An 18,261-nucleotide genomic window follows, 5' to 3' on the forward strand; every position below is an offset into this window, starting at 1 on the left:
CATTTAATGAAATAACACCTTCCATCACTTGGAGAGTAAGTTCTAGAAATTGTCATATGGATATTCAGTGTTGAGTTTTAGACGAATGAAAAGACCTTTAATATATTTTTTTACTCGGGCCTTATGGAAATCTTTTCTTGACTGGCATAAAGGACCACATCTTAGCTCAAAATGAAGAGGCCAAGTAGGAGTTATTGGAAATGGCAGAGATGTTATTGAGGAGCCAGAAATGCAACTGTTCATGTAATGAAATGCTCTTCTGCCTTCTTTAGCAGATGGACAGATTCCCAAATTATTTCACCCAAGAAATCTTCAAGCATTTCAAGCAACTATGATATCAACTACAAACGACTGAAAAGCCTATTTTTTATTATTATTCTGAAACAGCCTTGTGAATGGAAGAAACTCAAGGTTCGTGAGAAAGAAAGTTTCCACATTGCCTGATAATTTCTGGTATATGAAGAATTTGAGATTCTTTTGGTTGATTGGATGAATGGGGATGAAGGTTTATTTGGGGACTTTGAAATAATATTTGAAATATTATATTATTATTATATTATATTATATTATATTATATTATATTATATTATATTATATTATATTAAATATTAAGCATTTGGGGTCATGGTCAGACCTAGCAGAGAATAAGGGCTGTATTTCTGTTTGGAGGTTGATAGAGCTTGATGGAGCTCTATGATGGAGCTCTATTTTCAATGATGGAGCTTAAAAATCTACAGAAAGAGGAGATTTCAGAAGAGAATATGGTAAGCGTCTGCAGTCCAAAAGGTAACAGTGAATGCTGAACTTTGTTTCTGAGGGGGACAGGCTGAAAATGCAGGAGACACAATGCAGAGCAGGTGAAGGGGATGGTGTGATTGTGGAAAATGAGGCATCTCTCTGCAGCTCATTATGGTGGCATTGGTATTGCTTTTTCCTCAAGAAGGGCATGCACACATGTGCAGGTTACTGCTCAGATAATAAGTAAAAGATGAACCAGGCAGCAACACCTATGGTGAACAGCTGCTACTTGTGGTTGAATTCTGATGAGTATGAAAGTTGTTGCTATTTTGCTTCACTGAGAGGCGCGAGAGTCTCTTTACTTTGTAATACAATAAAACAAGACACTGGGTCTGAAAAGAAGAGTGAAGAATTCATCTGGAACAACCTTAAGAGGATGAATGAGGAAATTTAGAAGCTGATGATCTAGAAAGGTCAGTCGGTAAGGGAATTTCTAGGGGTAGGTTAGCAAACAATAAAAACAACAAAATCACCACTATTTCCACTTAAAATAAAAAATGGCAGTTAATAACCAAGGAAATAATGTAGGCTAAAAAAGAATGAAAAAACACTTACCCATTGACTAGCAAACTGGTTCATGTCACGGAAAACCAAAAGGAAAAATAAAGATGACAGGGTAGAACAGGGAAATGATGAATGTCTCATTGAATTGGGAAAAAAAAAAAAAAAAAAGACAATTACATTGAATACACTAACTCAAAAAGATGAATTAATAAAATGAAAAGCACAGTGCAGAAATGGGAAAATCAACAGAAACAATATGACCAATAATAATGTAAATAATAATATAAACCTGTCCAAAGCACATTTTTGTTGCCAAGTTCTGACAAATATTTTTACTCTCTCTCCAAAACAAGATTACACTAATGCATTAGTACTAATGCATAGCAAGAACGGTTTTAATTTTATGCTGGTAATCTCACTAGTGTACACAGTATGCCCTTTTTCACTTTGTGCATTATTCCTGCTGAGAGTGACAAAATGGGAAGTACAGTAGCCAGTAAAGCCTGTATTTCCTTCAAAAATACATCAGTGCTTCAACTGTGGAGAATCTACAATCCCAGTAGCAGACGACTACCAAAATGATCTCTGACCTTGGAAATCAAAAACAAATCCCATTAAATTAGCTGATTCCTCTATTTTCATCATGTTCACAGGCATGAGTTCTAAGTGTATGAGCCAATTAAAACAAATCTTACTCAATTAAAACCTGGCTGCAAAGGACAATGTTTTGGCTCTATTTTACTATTACAATAGAGTCCTGAAGAGGGCTGATGATCTGCTGTAACTCAAGAGAAATTCCCAGAGTGGCTGTGAATCAAGAAATCCTCTGATTGTCTACAGACTTACAGGTCACAGCAAATAAATTACAGAAGCACTCTGTGTCTTCTCTGGTGGAGGATAAGGGGTAGTGTTTTGAGTGATGCTTCTAAGGAGCAGTCTATGCAAGCTCTTGTACAGAGTGCTACATGACACCTTTCAGTTAATTTGAAATTAATCTACTAGAGACAGTCCATGGAGTGAGACATTTCAGATTAACTGAACATAGGAATTAAGCATACAAAATTTCACTTACCTCTTGCCCTCCATCCAGAATGCAGAGTTTAGCTGTCTGTTTTTTGGCATCAACTAAGACATTAAACATTGTACACAGAGAAGAAGGAATACGCAAGTCTGTTGATTTGTTTGTCTTTTGCAGCTTGAGTTCAAATGCAATTCTTGTTCTGTTTATTAGAACACAATTCATAAAATGAGTCTCTGATAATTCTGAACAACCATTACAAAAATGTATAAACCTTATCTAAACATCTTGACTTAACATGACTATACATCCACGTAAGGAGATTTTAGAAATGAAATTCTGTAAATGCAGAATATCCATCCATTCAATAAACAATTGTATTGATGGTAATCTCAAGGTTCTTCACTGCTTCAGCTAATGCATTTGAATAATAAAAGTATTATCTTCTTGCCTACTAGATAACAATATGCTTCCTTGTATGGAATGATTTAAAGCAATAAAAAAACCCAACGTTTTCCATCTCTTCTATGTTAAAATGTAGTTTACCATAACAAGTACTTGCTTCTAAGAAATATAATTCAAAAATCCTCCTTTTGTTAGAAAAGGGAATTTCATCGAAGGAGTTTATTATTAAGCAAATATGAATATTTATATTGAAACATAAGATATATCATGAGATTCATAATACAAAAAAAAACTATTCTCATACCAGTACAAATAAGGAGTAACATCAATAAAATAAATACTAATATATCAGAATACATAAATATAAAAATGTTTTATTTCCACGCTTATTTGTAAATGTGCATAGCAGAAATTGACACAGTATTTTACAAAATGGGAACAAGTATTCCTGTATCAAAGGTTTTCTTTTTCTTTAGCCCTCCATATCACTGTTCTAATTTTTCTGTTTGACACTGTTGAATTGTCTACAAACTTTTTTTTTTTTTTTTTTTTTTTTTTTTACTTTTTCCTCATTCTCTTATTTTATTTTTTCTAAATCAGTATTTTCTTGTGTTTGGACTAAATTTTCTCTGTATGTGGAATCATGGCTTCTGAGGAACTTAATAAGAGATCCCTGTAAATTTTCTATACGTACAGATATTTATTCTAAATTCAATGACATTTACTGAAAACTATGGCAGAGATCTTTTCAGATCACCTATGATTAACTTAGAAGAATATGCCCATAATTATAACATGCAGGTTAAGAAAACAAACAAAACAAAACAAAACAAAACAAAACAAAAAACAACATAATGTTTTCTGTGGAATTTCCAGACACTTAGTGATATAAAACAGTTTTAGTTGGATGGTTCATAGATGCTCTTCCTTTCTTATATGAAATGCTGTATCCTCTTTAGTTTGCAATATCTTTCTTAGAGTAACTTTCTTAGTACTCTAAAATGATAAATGAACTAATATCATTAACAGAAAGTAAAGACTAACATCATAATGGAGAATTGAAATGTATATTTTTTTTATCAGTAGAATTCTAAAATGTGTTAGCATTTGCCAAAAATATGGAATGGAAACAAGATGTGTCATTGACTTCCAAGGGACCGCTCACATATGTAGAAATTCTCCTTGCTATTTTGCAGATTTTGTCAAATTGCTGGTTCTCATGTGCTGGGAAATAGATGTCATGATCCCTTTCACTTGCCCTGATTCCTATGACCTTTCCCTATACATCTGCTGCTGATCATTGCAGGAAACAGGATTCTTATACTGATTCACATCTGTGCACCAGTATAATTGTTCCTACGTTAATTTTCAAATCTCTCCCCATTTTCAATTGGTCATTTCAACTGTACCTTTTAACGCAGGCTTCTATCATGTCAGTGGCCATGAGTTTAAGTCTCTGTTCTAAGTGGTGGGCAAATTCTGGTTCTGGCCAGTGAAGATCAAAAACAAACATCTGTAGAGCATCCAGTTTCCAAAAAAGATCTTCTGATGTAGCTGAGCCATTTCTATAAGAAACAAAACAAAACAAAATCCCCAAGAGACAGAAGATAAATGTATGGGTGTCTATCCTATTTGTTGCAAAATTATCTAGCACAAGATTTCCTTATCACCACCCCCTCTTCCTCCTTCATTTCACTGTATCTCATCATACATCAGAATGCTCATCAGAATGCTCTTATTCTGAGGATGTGAAAATTGTAATGGGAAATTTAAAATAATTTCAACTTTAAGATGAGAAATATGGCAGGTTAAGGGAGGCTAGGTGGGATGATGGGGAACATGGAGAAATGATGTAGCTCAAATTTCAGAGCAAGACTGGAAAAATAAAGGATAAACAAATATTAATTTGTTAGGACCTTTTAAAATGGTTAAGATTTTGCATACATTTTCTTCCTTTCATAACTCAGGTAAATAAAACTACCAAAGAAATGAGGACACTAGTAGTTATATCATAGAAAAAATACCCAGACAAACAGTCCCTTGATAAATACTCATTAATTTAAGCAGAGTGAATAACATCAGATCTCAGAAAAAAAAAGAGAACAGGAACCATTTAAAGAAATTTGTGCAAAAACAAAATGGGGGATTAATACAGCTCTGTATCACCTCAGATCATCCATGTTTTCAAGTTCTTCTTCTGCCCTGAACCAAGTGCTACATTTTAAGACAAATCTTAGCAGTAAGTATGGTTACACTTCCACTGTCAATGTGAATTAACTAATATTCTCATGATGTCTTGTATTGCAAAGCCTGGCTTATTGCTCAGGGAGCCACAATACTACATAGAACAGCATTCCAGGATGTTAGTGACACAAACAACAAAAAGTGCCTGGCAGTCTTAATTCACATTCAAATAGCTTAAATGTATCACAACTGTAATTTTCTTTCTTCTACCTCATGGCAAAAGAACACAATTGCCAAAGCGTAAGTGACCGCAGCTCATATGGAAGGAGACAGTGAGTGCTGAGTGTGTTGAGGACTGGGGAGAGTCAGGTTAAAAAATAAGCAAACAAAATGAAAAGCAGAAAAGACCTCTAACATCTCAGCAGCACTAACACCAGGCCACACTAGGCAAGCCGTGACAGCAAGTAGTAATGTGAAGCAAGGCCTGAAGCACTGCACACACTCAAGGCTTAGGAGAGGTGGCACGGATGCAGCAGGAGCACTGCTTTGGTCCTACAGCACCCCACCATCTTCCAGATCCATGCAGCCATCCCTTTTCCCCTCCGTCTTCATGCTACCACTACTTCAGAGCCATCGATGTCTTCTGCTGTGCTGTCTCAGCGCCACAAAGGACAGCCAGGCCAGGAGGAGTGGGGAGCCAGGGAGAAGCTGGGTGCACGGACACCTGCCTAAGGAAAAGGTTAGGCCCAAGCAACTGACTTAAATGTTGCATGTTTTGATGTCTTCACTACACACAGGAGGATATTCCACAGTTTCATACAGGTCTCACATATCACCATGTATACACATTCCCCACTTATTTTTAACAGTAATTGCTAATTTTACATTGTACTGTCCTCCTGAAAGAAAGCAGCAGAAACAGGAAAAAGGCCCAGGAGACAGCTAAGATTACAAATTGTAATCAGGGATGTTACCTGTTAAGGTTAGAGCTGAGTGGGGAGTGCTTTTATACACCACACTGTTTAATTAAGAAATATCAATAACAAACCACCAAAACTCCTCAAAAAGTCTACAATTCTGTTGGACCATTTATTAAGTTACATGACATCAAATATTGAAGATTTCATTATATCTGCTTTGTACACTGTCAATGAGTAAAGCTGTAGATGTTATAATATGTGCAATATTTGATTTGAAAATGATGGAGTCAATTTTTGAGACAGATGGGGTAAAAGAAGATGAACTTTTTAGTGACAGAACTGGGGGCAATGCCAGTCCATATTACGGTTGATAAGAGCACATTTTCTAGAAAACAAAACATACTTCCTCAAGAAACAGAACTACTCTTTTTCATCAACAGATCATACAGTTTTACCATTTTTTTATCCCTCCATAATTTCTTTTTTTTTTATCCTAATGGAATTCCAAATGAAATTCTTTAAGACTCAGGAGGACTCATGTGCTCTCAATAACATCAATGTATTCTTATGCACATTCACTCCCTGGTAGCCACTTAATTTGGTTTCATTATACTACCAAGTAAAGTTTCAAATTATAATAAATGTGGTAATAGACACAGGTTCATGAAACACTAATTCATTCTGTCAGAACCGCTAATTCATTCATTCTCTTCTCATAGGATTCTGATGTTCCATTCTTCAATTTTTATTCAGCATCTTCCAATGACTTTTGAATTTGACTACTGTATTATACTAATCAGATGGGGGAGGAAAATGAAGTGCTACAACAGAAACTATTCTTTCCTAGTTCACACATCTAGGCACAAATATCCAATTTGTTTGCTTGCTGCTGCCGAGAACAGTGGTTTCAAACAACTTGTTTCTTCTGCTTGTACCAGATACTTGCTTTAGTTGGACTTCAAGATATTTGTTTTTTTTTCCTGGGCCTTATTGTGTAAAAGTGTTGCAAATAATATTAATTGTCAACACATGCCTCAATTATGGTAATTTTATGAATTACTGCAATTGTTTATTTTTAAGTTTATTGCTGAATTATAACCCGTTTGTGTTTTGTGGGGAGTGTTACAAAACACGGCACCAGTTCTACATTCTTTATGAGCCCTGTTTGTGGGCTCCAGCTCTACTACCTCCCATGAATATGTATACTCAAGGCTCAGAAAGTCAACTGAGAATACCTTCAACAGAAAAGGATTTCCAGTAATTACAGAATCAATGGCAATTGCACCAACTCTCTACTTTTCATCAGTAGGTGAGGGGAAAGACTGGAGTAGAGCTTTGCCACAGCAAGTAACAGCTTGTGTGTGGTCCCTCAAATACATTAGGGTCAGCTACCTCTCAGTTCCTTCTGCTTAGTTCAAGACTGAGGCAAATTCAGGCTTAAGTAAACAAAACATTCTTCTTAATTCTTCTTTCTTCTTAAATGAAACTATTTTGGAAGAAATTAAATATGGCCTGTAGCATTCATTCATCTACCAGAATGCTCATTAAGAGCTTGCCATACTTGCCTTGAATTCAAAACTCCATATTCCACAGGAAGGGACCATCTCAGCTAAGTTTCACTACTCTGTCAGTCTTACTTAAGGCTATATTTTTAACTACCCATCCTTAAAAACACAAACGATTGCCACCTTCCACTTTCCCACAGGTAAGCACTATGCCAGGAACAATTGTGGCACTACAGATGTAACTCCCCAAAACAGTGCTGAAATGTGCCCCCATGACTTATTCAGCATGCACAAACACACAGACAGGTCCAGCAAGAGAGCTCATATTCAGACCATGTCCTTGTGTGTGACAGTCAGAGCATTGCGACTGCTCCCTCTGCCACTCAGTATAGCTAGGCCATAGCAGGAAGAACATTTCCTTTGGTTTTGCCTGCTCTGGTCAGTAGAGAAGACAGAAGTGTCCTACTGCAAGCACATATCTTATCCTATGTTTCTCCAGCCTTGAGATTCACTGAACCCAATGTTCTATGGTGGCATACGATAACAACAGACAATCTCAGATCCATACCTACAATATTTTTGGTCAGTGAATCTATGCCATGCCTGCTTTGAAAATAATAATAATAAACAAATTAAATGTAAAGAACTACAATCACCCTCAAATCTAATTTAAAAGCCTGGTCCAGAAGAGGTAGAGAAATTAAAAAAAAAAAAAAAAAGGAACAGAAATGTAATTTAAAGTAATGTATTTGAATTAATGAATAATTAGAAATGCCTCATTCTGTCTAATTAAAAGCTTTTACAGAATATTCAAACTTTTAGGAGATTATCTTTAGCCAAATGCAACAGCAATTCACAGTGCGCTGTACGTCTAGCCAAGGTGTCCTGTGAGTTATCCTCTCCAGAGACCAATCAAGAGAAACAGACTACTACACAGAACACGTTCCTCTTTTCATCTCTTTCTAATGTCCAATAATAAAACATTAAGCTAAAACAACTGGAAATGAAGTAATGATCTTAAGAGCTGTTATAAGTAGTATATATTTTCTGCTGCAAAACATATGATTAAGGAAAAAAAAAAGTTAACTAAAAGTGATAAACAATATTCTCTAGTAATGTTCAAAAGGATTTGAGCAATTTTTAAGTGATACAGAGGAAAATATTGTAACATTTATCAATAAGACATGCAAAGAAATGCCTAACAATATATTTTCATGTCTTTCTATTCAGCAAAATTTCTTAGGTAGGCATGTTATCAGCTCTGTTGAATATGAACAGACTCGAGACTCTGGACTTAAGAGCTCCTATGAATACAAACTCATAATCATGTACATATTAATAAAGCTTGGAGAATATGAAAACTCTTCCTACTACAACTGCAATAGACACGAGACTTAGCAAACATTTAAAAATAACTCAGTTTACTTGCAGACTTTTTTGTCTCAGTTTTCTTGCCTGTAATTCTTCATTGCGTAATTCAATTTAATACTGATTAACTGGCTAAAATCATTACTTCCAAAAATAGAGAAGCCCAGCACAACATAGTGACATACTTAGTCATCTTGCCAAAGTTTCAGCCATGAGGCCTGGAGGAGGGAGCACAGTGGACGGGGAGAGAAGGACTTGGGGGTGTCAGTTGGAGCCACCTGCAACTACTGACAGAGGAGATCCACAGCTCATGAATTCATGTGCTTCCACTGACTCTGTACAATACGCCACCCTAGTCCTTTTAAGGTGGGTGTTCCTCATAATGAAAGGGAAAGCTCACAGGAAACAGGGGTTAGAGAACAGGAACTTTGGTTACTTCCCAATGGAGAATTTAACTAGAAGAGGGACCTCTGTTTTTCCTGAAAAGACTGGGGTGGAAGCAGCAGGGCAATAAACACAACTCTGTTCTTTAATGTAATAATGAAAAAAAAAAAAAACAACCACAAAACACTTCCAATGCTGGAAGCTGAGATGCTGTAACCAGCAGGAAAGAATAAACTCATTAGTTTGAGAGGAAGAGCTGGCTTACAATGCTTTCAGTCAAACTGGTTTTGTTTTTTGATTCAAATAAAATAGATTGCCAAGTTACCTGGCTTTTCAGTCAAATGCAGGTATGCTGATTCTTAAAATACTACCTGAATTCCACAGTATTACAAAGGTAACTTAATACTACCTAAAATTTTGAAAGTAAATGTACACCTCATTCCTAAAATAGAACTTCGAGGCTCTACTTTTGGGGAAAAAGAAGGTGAAGAGTTGCTTACAATAGAGCCAATGCCTTGGCAGACCTTTTTTTTCTGGCATGCTGCAAGGGGCAACTGAAAGGGGATGACAGCCTTTCGGAGGCCATGTGCAGACCCCACAGCTGGAACAGCACTCGTCCCCACTTCTCCTGAGAAGCTGCAGATAAACCTCACATGAACCTCAGTGCTCACTGATGCTTTCAAAACCTCACCAGTTAGTTTATGATGTTATTCATACTTTCCCATATACACCACATACCTTAATTCTAAAATATGTACATGGGGAGGTGCCAATGGCTGAGTTTCATGGTACTCAGATTTTCACAATATTGTCTAGGTATTTATTGCTACACCAAAGCCTTCATTTAGAAGAGATCTACCAGTATAATCCTCCAACCAGAATCCATACTTAATATTTATTAATTATTATTATTATTATTATTATTACATACTTATTAATTACTGGGGCTGCTAAAATACAGACTGTAAGAAGGCCACATCTAGAGTTGTAACAACTCTGAAAGCTATTCTTAAAAAACAAAACAAAACAAAACAAAAACAAACAAAAAACAACCAACAAAACAAAACAAAAACAAAAACAAAACAAAACAAAAACAAAAACAAAACAAAACAAACAAAACAAAAAAAAAACAAGTAACCCCTGAAAGGGCAGGAATAACTAGACAAAGGTCAGTTAGACGGAGTAGCAGAAGAACAAATAGTTTGTACTCAAAACTGAAATGACTTGCATAAGCCACCAAAGAGAAGGATTAAAAGGGTTTTTTTGGTAAACTTTTAGAGGAATTAGCAGCAGAAAAACAATCATAATACTCAACAGACAATTGCCAGACATCTGGCAGAGCACAAACTATCAACTCTCACAGTAATGGATCTGAGTGCTTCTCTGTCACAAAACTTGAGAAAACAATAGTTAGTCTGAAATTATATTATCAGGCTTTGTGTGTTAAATATATGTTTGTTGAAGTCATTCACATTCATATTATAATACAACTTGAGCTAAAACAATGTTCTTCTTGAGCTTTCCTCAAATATAGATGAATGTGTCCACACACAGAGAATTCTGGCCTGTAACTATGGAAGCACTCCTGCAGAACAGGGCATGGCATGTCTGCTATCTCTCTCCCCCTCCCTTTCACTAAAGAAAAGAACACGAGTGTCGGGAAAAAAATAAAATACATATATATATTTGAAATAGACAAAGAAATAGATACACTTCTGTTCTGGGTACTGATTAACTTTTACTATTTCCCTGTAGTATGGATATTTATTTTATAAATGTTTTCAGAACCAATTTATACGTACAATGAGTTAACCAAACCCAAGCAAAAATATGACAGGTTGCCTCATTTTATGATCTAAAATAAAGTATTCAAAAAGTTCCAAACTGCTTATTAATCAGTAAGAGTAGTTATGTTGCTTAGGGTATAAAACACCATTCATACTACGACAGACCTTTGCCAAGTTGATTTTCTAAGTTATCAAGTTTAAAACTGCTACATTTTAATACACTAGAAAGCACAACTCACTAGCATTCCATGCTTGGCTCACTCCCAAGAAACAATAATTTCCAACTAAGGTATCATAAACACCATGCAATCCAAATACAGCTGCACAGAACACTAGCAAGGCCATGCAGAGCTGACATACAGTCAGAAGGTTATTGAAGAATACACACGTGGAGTCATACATAGAAGTCATCCAGGTTGGTGTAGTAAAGCTAGGCATTTGTGGAAGATTAAGAGGCAAACTTGGAACTTTTGGAAGAGCTACATTAGGAAGACTGTTGCTGATGCTCCTGTGAAGAAATAAACAATGTAGGAATACCATAAAAAAAAAAAAGAATATTTAGAGGACAATGCGGGAGAGCACCTGATTAGAGAGAAAACTCTAATTTGTACAAAGCATGAGCTTTGTACAAATCTTGTAAAAAACACTTACTTGACAGGTTGCCACGATTCTTGTTCAAGACCTCTGTGAATGGACTGGGCAATTGATGATTCCATGAGATCAATGTAGCGGATGACCATGGGAACAAAAATTTCTTGCAAGTGCTTGTGAAACTTTCCATTGCACAAAAATGCTTTAAAAAGAAACAAAACACAAACAAAACCATCAGGCATTCCCATAATTTATTTTCCTATAGGAAAGAGTATCTCTTAAAATGTTTTAGAACATAAAAGCATTTTAAGAACAAGTACATATAGTGTCACACAGCTTGTGTAGGAAGCACTGTTCATAAATAAATAAATAAATAAATAAAATAAAATAAAAAATGAAGTTCTTCATGAAGATTCTGCAGCACATTTTTCAATGTCACTGTTATGAAAATCAGGTACATACCTAACTGTTTTGTCGAGCCAGAACACTTTTTCATCTTTTTAAAATACACTTCACTAAATATAAGCCTTAGAAATTTTGTTCTATACTTAGACAAGACAGAACCAAGAGAAAATAAAAAAAAAAAAAGTATTTGAATATAATTCAATTATTTTTATTCTCCTTATGTCAAGGATAACAGAGGTTACAATAAACCATTCCAGCTTCAATGTGCTATGTGCAAAAATATAAAGATATACAGCCTTTCCTTCAGAGAGCTTACAGGAAAAAGGCAGTATGTGACATACATGTAAGAGTGTTTGGGGGATTAAGAACAGTTTACCCATCTCCTCTGTGCCCTCAGGAACCAGCGAAGTCCTGAATCACTGCCCATACCTATATGCAACGTGTTTCAGTATGCCTGTTCAGCATGCCAGAGCCCACCATTTAAAGCCCACCAACTATTTAAAAGAAATGCTGCAAACAGGTTGCTTAAAATGCTTAGGGAAGCTGATGGTATAAAACAGTGAGAGGTTTTCTCTTGCTTTTTGAAAGAAACAGAGATGGCTGGTGGGGCATAAGCATGAAGCCTTTCTCAAGAGAAGTAAAGCAACTACAAGAAGTAGAATATTACCTGCTTCACAGCCAGGATTTACTGCATGAAAAACTGTATGCACAATGTAAACTGAAGACCTAAAAAAAAAACACCTAAAAACCTAAAAATAAATTTGCCATCACCACTGCTCATCCTGATAGCCCTTAAAATGCTCTTTAAATGCCTTACCCTCATTGCGTCTATGTATGTCCTACTGCACCAAGGGAGTATATCAGTTTCATGTTTTGAATGTCTGTGTTCACCCTTGAATCCTATTATTAGGACCCATAAGGATATTCCCATGTGTCATGTAGGAAAGCTGAGACACAGGGAGACATTTTCATGGTATTGGCAGCCCTTATTTTCTCCCACCCTTATTCTGCTGTTTTAAAGTATTGTGTGCCTTTCTTCAGCTTTTTCTTCAGCTCAGTGAGCAGGTACCGTCTCTAGGGAAGGCATTTGTATCTTTCCTTTATGGCTTCTGTGTTTCTCCTCCCACTTATTCCTACTGCCAGACTTCTCACTTGGCATGGACAGGTACCTCAACTGCATTTTGAGAAGGCTTCCTCCACTTCCTATGAATTAAAAGGCTAGATCATGGGGCTCATAACCAGGGATCTCAGATTCATCTCAGGAATCTATAAAACCTTCTTGTTCTACCACTAGTACAACTCCATGTATAACATATAAAAATAATTTCTGCTACTTCCAGAAACTCCTTTATCTTCCATTTATGAATGATGTTCACCACGGTCTAAATCTGAGAGAGATGGAAACTATGGAGAAAACATGCCATCAAGTTTCAGTTCCCCATTGCTACCTGCACTGCAAAGAAACACAATGTCAACGTTCAGCATGTCTGGACACTATTTTTTGTGTGTATGTGTTTAAAATGATTTTAAAAAATGAAGCCAAGAACTATTTTCTTTAAAATATCCTTGCAGTGATGGGAAATTATGTATGAATCAATTTTCACCTAAAGGGAGAAGATTGGTAAGATAAACTCCCTCTGCATTTGGCCACCTGCCTCTCTCTTGCTAAGAATTTCAATATTTTTAGCTAATTTCAACCATATTAGGCATGGGGGTGGAGATCTCCAGAATATGAAGTTTCATGAAAACAGGCAGCTAGGTAGCAGACAGAGATTATTAGAGTTTCCACTGAGAAAAAGGCAGTGGCATAAGTTTGTCTCTTATTAAACACCTGAGAATCCACCCTGGAGAGCACCTATGGGTCCATTACAAACATGCTCCATTATTTACACTGCTCATAGAACTACTTGCTAACTAGCTAGTTCTGGCTTACTTAATTGTGTATCAGTCATTCCAAACAGTGTTATTTTTATTTTATTATATTTATATATCTTAAAATTGCAGCATCTGTGACCAACAATAACAACAACCTAGAAGAATTTGGATATTAGCAGAAAGACCTGGAAGCCTGCCCACATGCTGCGTGGTTCACAGTAAACAGTGGATGAGCACTGCCTTTGAGAAACAAAAGGTGGCTGGTAGCAAGCTATGTATAAGGCTGATTTTTCAAGGCTACTTTGAGCTTAAAAACAACAAGAAGAATACAACTGTGTCAATTAAGTCAATATTGCTGCTTTATAGCGAATCAGTTCAGCGCTGGCATTAATCAGGCAATCACAGCTACTTGAAGGGATGAGCCTGTAGTTTACTGTTTTCTGAACACACCGCTGAAATGCTCTGCTACCAGACCTACTCAGGGAATTACAGTAATAGAGCCTCATGGGCAGGAGGGCAGCTCTTGTTATTCAGAAGTCAGAATGAAATTTAAAGAAGTCACAGGCAATAAAAGCTGTTCAACTTAGAAAGCTGAATCATTTTCCTAACATCCTGACATCAATCTTTGCAGGGAAATGAAACTATCTAAACTGATGCCAAGCCTTCTCCTCCGACTGTGCCTCCAAGTAGATCCCTCTGTGGGCACACACACATAAGCACTGTCGTGGATCAACAACTCTGTGAGCATTCTGTTTTCCCAGGGTTGAGGACATGGCAGATCCAATTTACCCATCTGGAGATCTTTGTCAAGGATTACTGCAGGGCAGGGAAAAATCCTCAGAGTGCTGGGGTAAGTGACAGAGCCGAGTATCATCATCAGACTCATGGCACTCTACCCTATGATTAGAATTGATCTTACCAAAAGGTACCACCTGTGCATCAAAGCAGATGGGAAACAAGAGATCCTTGAGGAAATGCCACACTTCAAATCCCTCAACTACCACTTGTCTTCAAAGCTATGTAGCTTAATTCTCCATTGTCTTGTCAATATAGATGCCCCACATGCTCTTCATATGAGCCATCTCATATTCATACAAACAACAACAAAATGAAAGCCTATGCCAGGGCAAGGTAACATGTACACAGTATCAATGGAAAATGTATTGCAGGAACAGAAACATCCCACATAAATAAATTCTTGAAATACAGTACAATGTTATATTATTCAACCTTTATTTATTATGTGGTTGAAATATATTAAAACATGACATGAGAATACCAGAGGTGAAAAGTATAGCATAATAGTGCAGCACTGGAATGAGGTTTCTCCTGCAACTGCAGGAAAAGAATCTACTTTTCTTATGTACCTCAGAAGCTTTTTGCTTGTTTTCATTTTAGGCAAAGCCTGGGAGTTACCCTTGAGTCAGCTTAGTAAACTGTCCTCAAGAGCTTCTGCAGAATCAAGGGAAGGGAAGAATGGCACAGGTTATCACAAGCCTCGTTACTAGTGGCAAAATTAGCACTTTGGCAGACAGTCTATAATCATCCTGCTCTCTATAGGATTCTTGGGAAGGCAACACTTGGATTTCCTGGCACATTTTAAAATCCAAGTTAAAAATAGTAAATTTCAAGAAAGAGGTTTCCTTGGAGCTCCATGTTCTATTTGTAGCAGTTGAAAGTCATCCAGTACCCTGAAAGAAGAAAGATGAGATTTCTATGTATTTCTTGTTTATAGTTTATTCTGCCTCCATACAGCTTTGTTAACCAGTTACTTAAATTCTGGCAAAAACTGCATATGTCTCAGCTTATACACTAATTGATATGTATTTTGCCATTTTAAAGAGACACTATGTAGAGGCAAGCTGTAAATTTATTTAAGGAGTAAAATTTTTCTCTCAGAACTTCTGCAATAAAACTGCAAAGAATTTCATCTTTACAAGACAAAGAGACACAAACAGCTTATTGGATTTTTATTTTTTTATTTTTTATTTTTTGATTTCAAGGAAGCTCCTAACAGGACTGAGCAAAAATCCTAAATCCCTGATCTGACAAAAGAGTCCCACTACAATTAATGCAACATGTAAGCTTTGATGAAAGGTATCTCTGTGGATATGAAGTTTGCCTTGATTATCTTGAATCCTAATTGTTCTCTATGTCTATCCTGTAGTTTAATACAGGGGCTATGATGATATACGTAATTTCTAGTATAAAAGTGGTGCAAAGCCTGTAACAAAGAAGCAAGATGGTGCTAGTTTTGGTACTATTTGCCACTATGCTACTATCAACAGCAACACTGGAAAAAAAAAAACCTATCAGATAATTCCCGTTTTCAATCAGTAGTCATGATAATGGCAATGTGTTCCAAGAGGCTAACTCTCAAGATATTTTTTTCCTAAGTCAGCTTTATCAGACAGGTGTGCCATGGTTGTGTTAGAACAGGTACACATGTATTTTGCTGAGTGACATTTGATGGAAAACAAAGGTTATGAACTGACTTCATAATACTTCTGGTTTTGACTGATTTGTGCCAATGCTTATCACGAAACACTAATGTGATAATGCTGAGCAACAGCACATAGCACAGTGTATCATGTCAGCATATGACACAGCTAAAGTTCAGTGACATAAGAATGGAAAAAAAAACTTGGGAAGGAGTAGAATATTGAGATATACAAATTAATAAACCTCTAAAGTAAGCTAAAAATAGAAACACTTCATGGAATTATGCACATGCCAGTAAAAGATCTCTCTAACACCATCTTAAAACAAGAGGAATTGACATCTGTCTTTCTTGAAGCACTGAAAAAAAAAAAAAGATTAATCTGAATAATTAAATAATCACAGAAAGTAAATAGCCTTCTAAAGTAGTCCCTTTCATAACGTAATTTATAGGCTCAGTGGAGAAAAAGTAAAGTCTTCATTACAGAAAATACAATACAGTCCTGGGAAAACCATATCTTTCTTCTACAAATATAATTGCTATCATAGAGAGATATTGGGCACTGTTATCTCTTACAATTTGCAAAGCTTTATACTGTCAGGCACAATTGTGTATGAACAATACAAACTTTTAAAATATGAATTATGAAAGCAACTACACTATTTTTTTCAAACCTCTAGATTTTGAAAATTCACAACAGTTATCTACAATCTATTACCTACCTCCATAGTACATGCCAGTTTGTTAACTTTTTGTTAGTTGTCAGAAAAGCTGAAATATTTTATAAGATAGGAAGATCGTACAGCTCCCTCATTTTTTTTTTTTTGAAGTAGTACTTTGGTTAGACTTAAAACAATGGAAAAATAATCACTGATAACTCTGAACTCTTATTTTTTGTGGAAGAAGGTCAGAAAAAATGGAAAAACTTAAAGTGACTCAAAACGGAGACCTCCATCATGGAAATGTGAAGAAAGCTTCAGTCAGGACTTCCTCCTCCTTTTACTTCATGACCAGTTACATACTGTATTGGAAAATGTAGTTTCTTCTTATTGTAAAATGAATACTGGCTTTGAAGTATTTGGCTTTAATCATGTATGATGTTCTGTATTCTACATAAAATAACACATTTGATTTATTTGATCTTTATTTAAAGACTATGCATTTTCATTCTTGCAAAAATTATATTTTAGTGACATAGTTATATAATCACACATGAAAGTTTGCTTTAATGCTGTAAACGTTAGATTGTTTCTTTATCATTTGGAGTTTGCTCATGTCAGGTTTACATGAAAACTGACTCCTGCATTGAAGACTTTGAGCTCATTTAAAGCTCTTGAGATAGAATAACACGCAGGTGTCAGTCCTCCAAATTTCACTGAAGATTAACCTAATATGCAATATGGTGACCTAACAGTTCTTCATTTGAAAGAAATCTGAAAAGTAATCTCTGATATAGCTAGAGAGTGAGAATAACCCAGTGGGACTTCCACCTCTTCATTTCCTAATGAGTTTTTTGATAATGAGAGGTGACTTTGCCAGTCACTGTGGGCTCTATTATGGCTAATTTACTCCACTTCACTCTCCTTGTTAATTATTAACACTAGCCTTTTTATCCTCATGAGGCCACATTCCAGTTTTTCCCTATTTAGATTTTTTCTAAATCCATCTTGATGTGATAGTTTTCAGGAAAAGGTTTTCATTTAGGGTAAAACCAGAATTATTTATTTCATTTTGGAAGACTGTAAAATTGATTATATAAGCATGGGGAGCTATTTCTAATGGCTTTAACGCACTTGCAAGGTGAAAAGGATGTTAATTAAAGAATAAGTACTGTGGTTATATTTCACTTGGGAATTGGTTCTCGGTAGAATGATCACTTGCCACTTGCTAACATATCCACCGATTAAAAGGTGACTAATTTCCATGGTTTCTTTCCAAGAGTTCTGGGGAAAAGTAGGGTATAATTTTCCAGATGGCTTTCACTTGCCAGAAACTGTCGTTTACTATATCTATTACCATTAGGGGATTACTGAAATTGGTATACAGGTGTGACATATAATACAGCAGTCATTTTTTT

The 18,261-nt window shown here is 35.9% G+C and overlaps 1 protein-coding gene across 1 annotated transcript in view; it reads right to left on the minus strand.

Moving 5' to 3' along the window:
* The window catches only part of CADPS2 (calcium dependent secretion activator 2), a 310,672-nt gene that overhangs the window by 39,803 nt on the left and 252,608 nt on the right, over positions 1-18,261 (minus strand). Inside the window, 5 exon segments of the mRNA XM_068669603.1 lie at positions 1,354-1,368; positions 2,375-2,522; positions 4,135-4,290; positions 11,262-11,381; positions 11,525-11,666. Coding sequence (XP_068525704.1) covers positions 1,354-1,368; positions 2,375-2,522; positions 4,135-4,290; positions 11,262-11,381; positions 11,525-11,666 — 581 coding nt within the window.

This window comes from Anas acuta, chromosome 1, assembly GCF_963932015.1.
Source record: "Anas acuta chromosome 1, bAnaAcu1.1, whole genome shotgun sequence".
Lineage (NCBI taxonomy): Eukaryota > Metazoa > Chordata > Aves > Anseriformes > Anatidae > Anas > Anas acuta.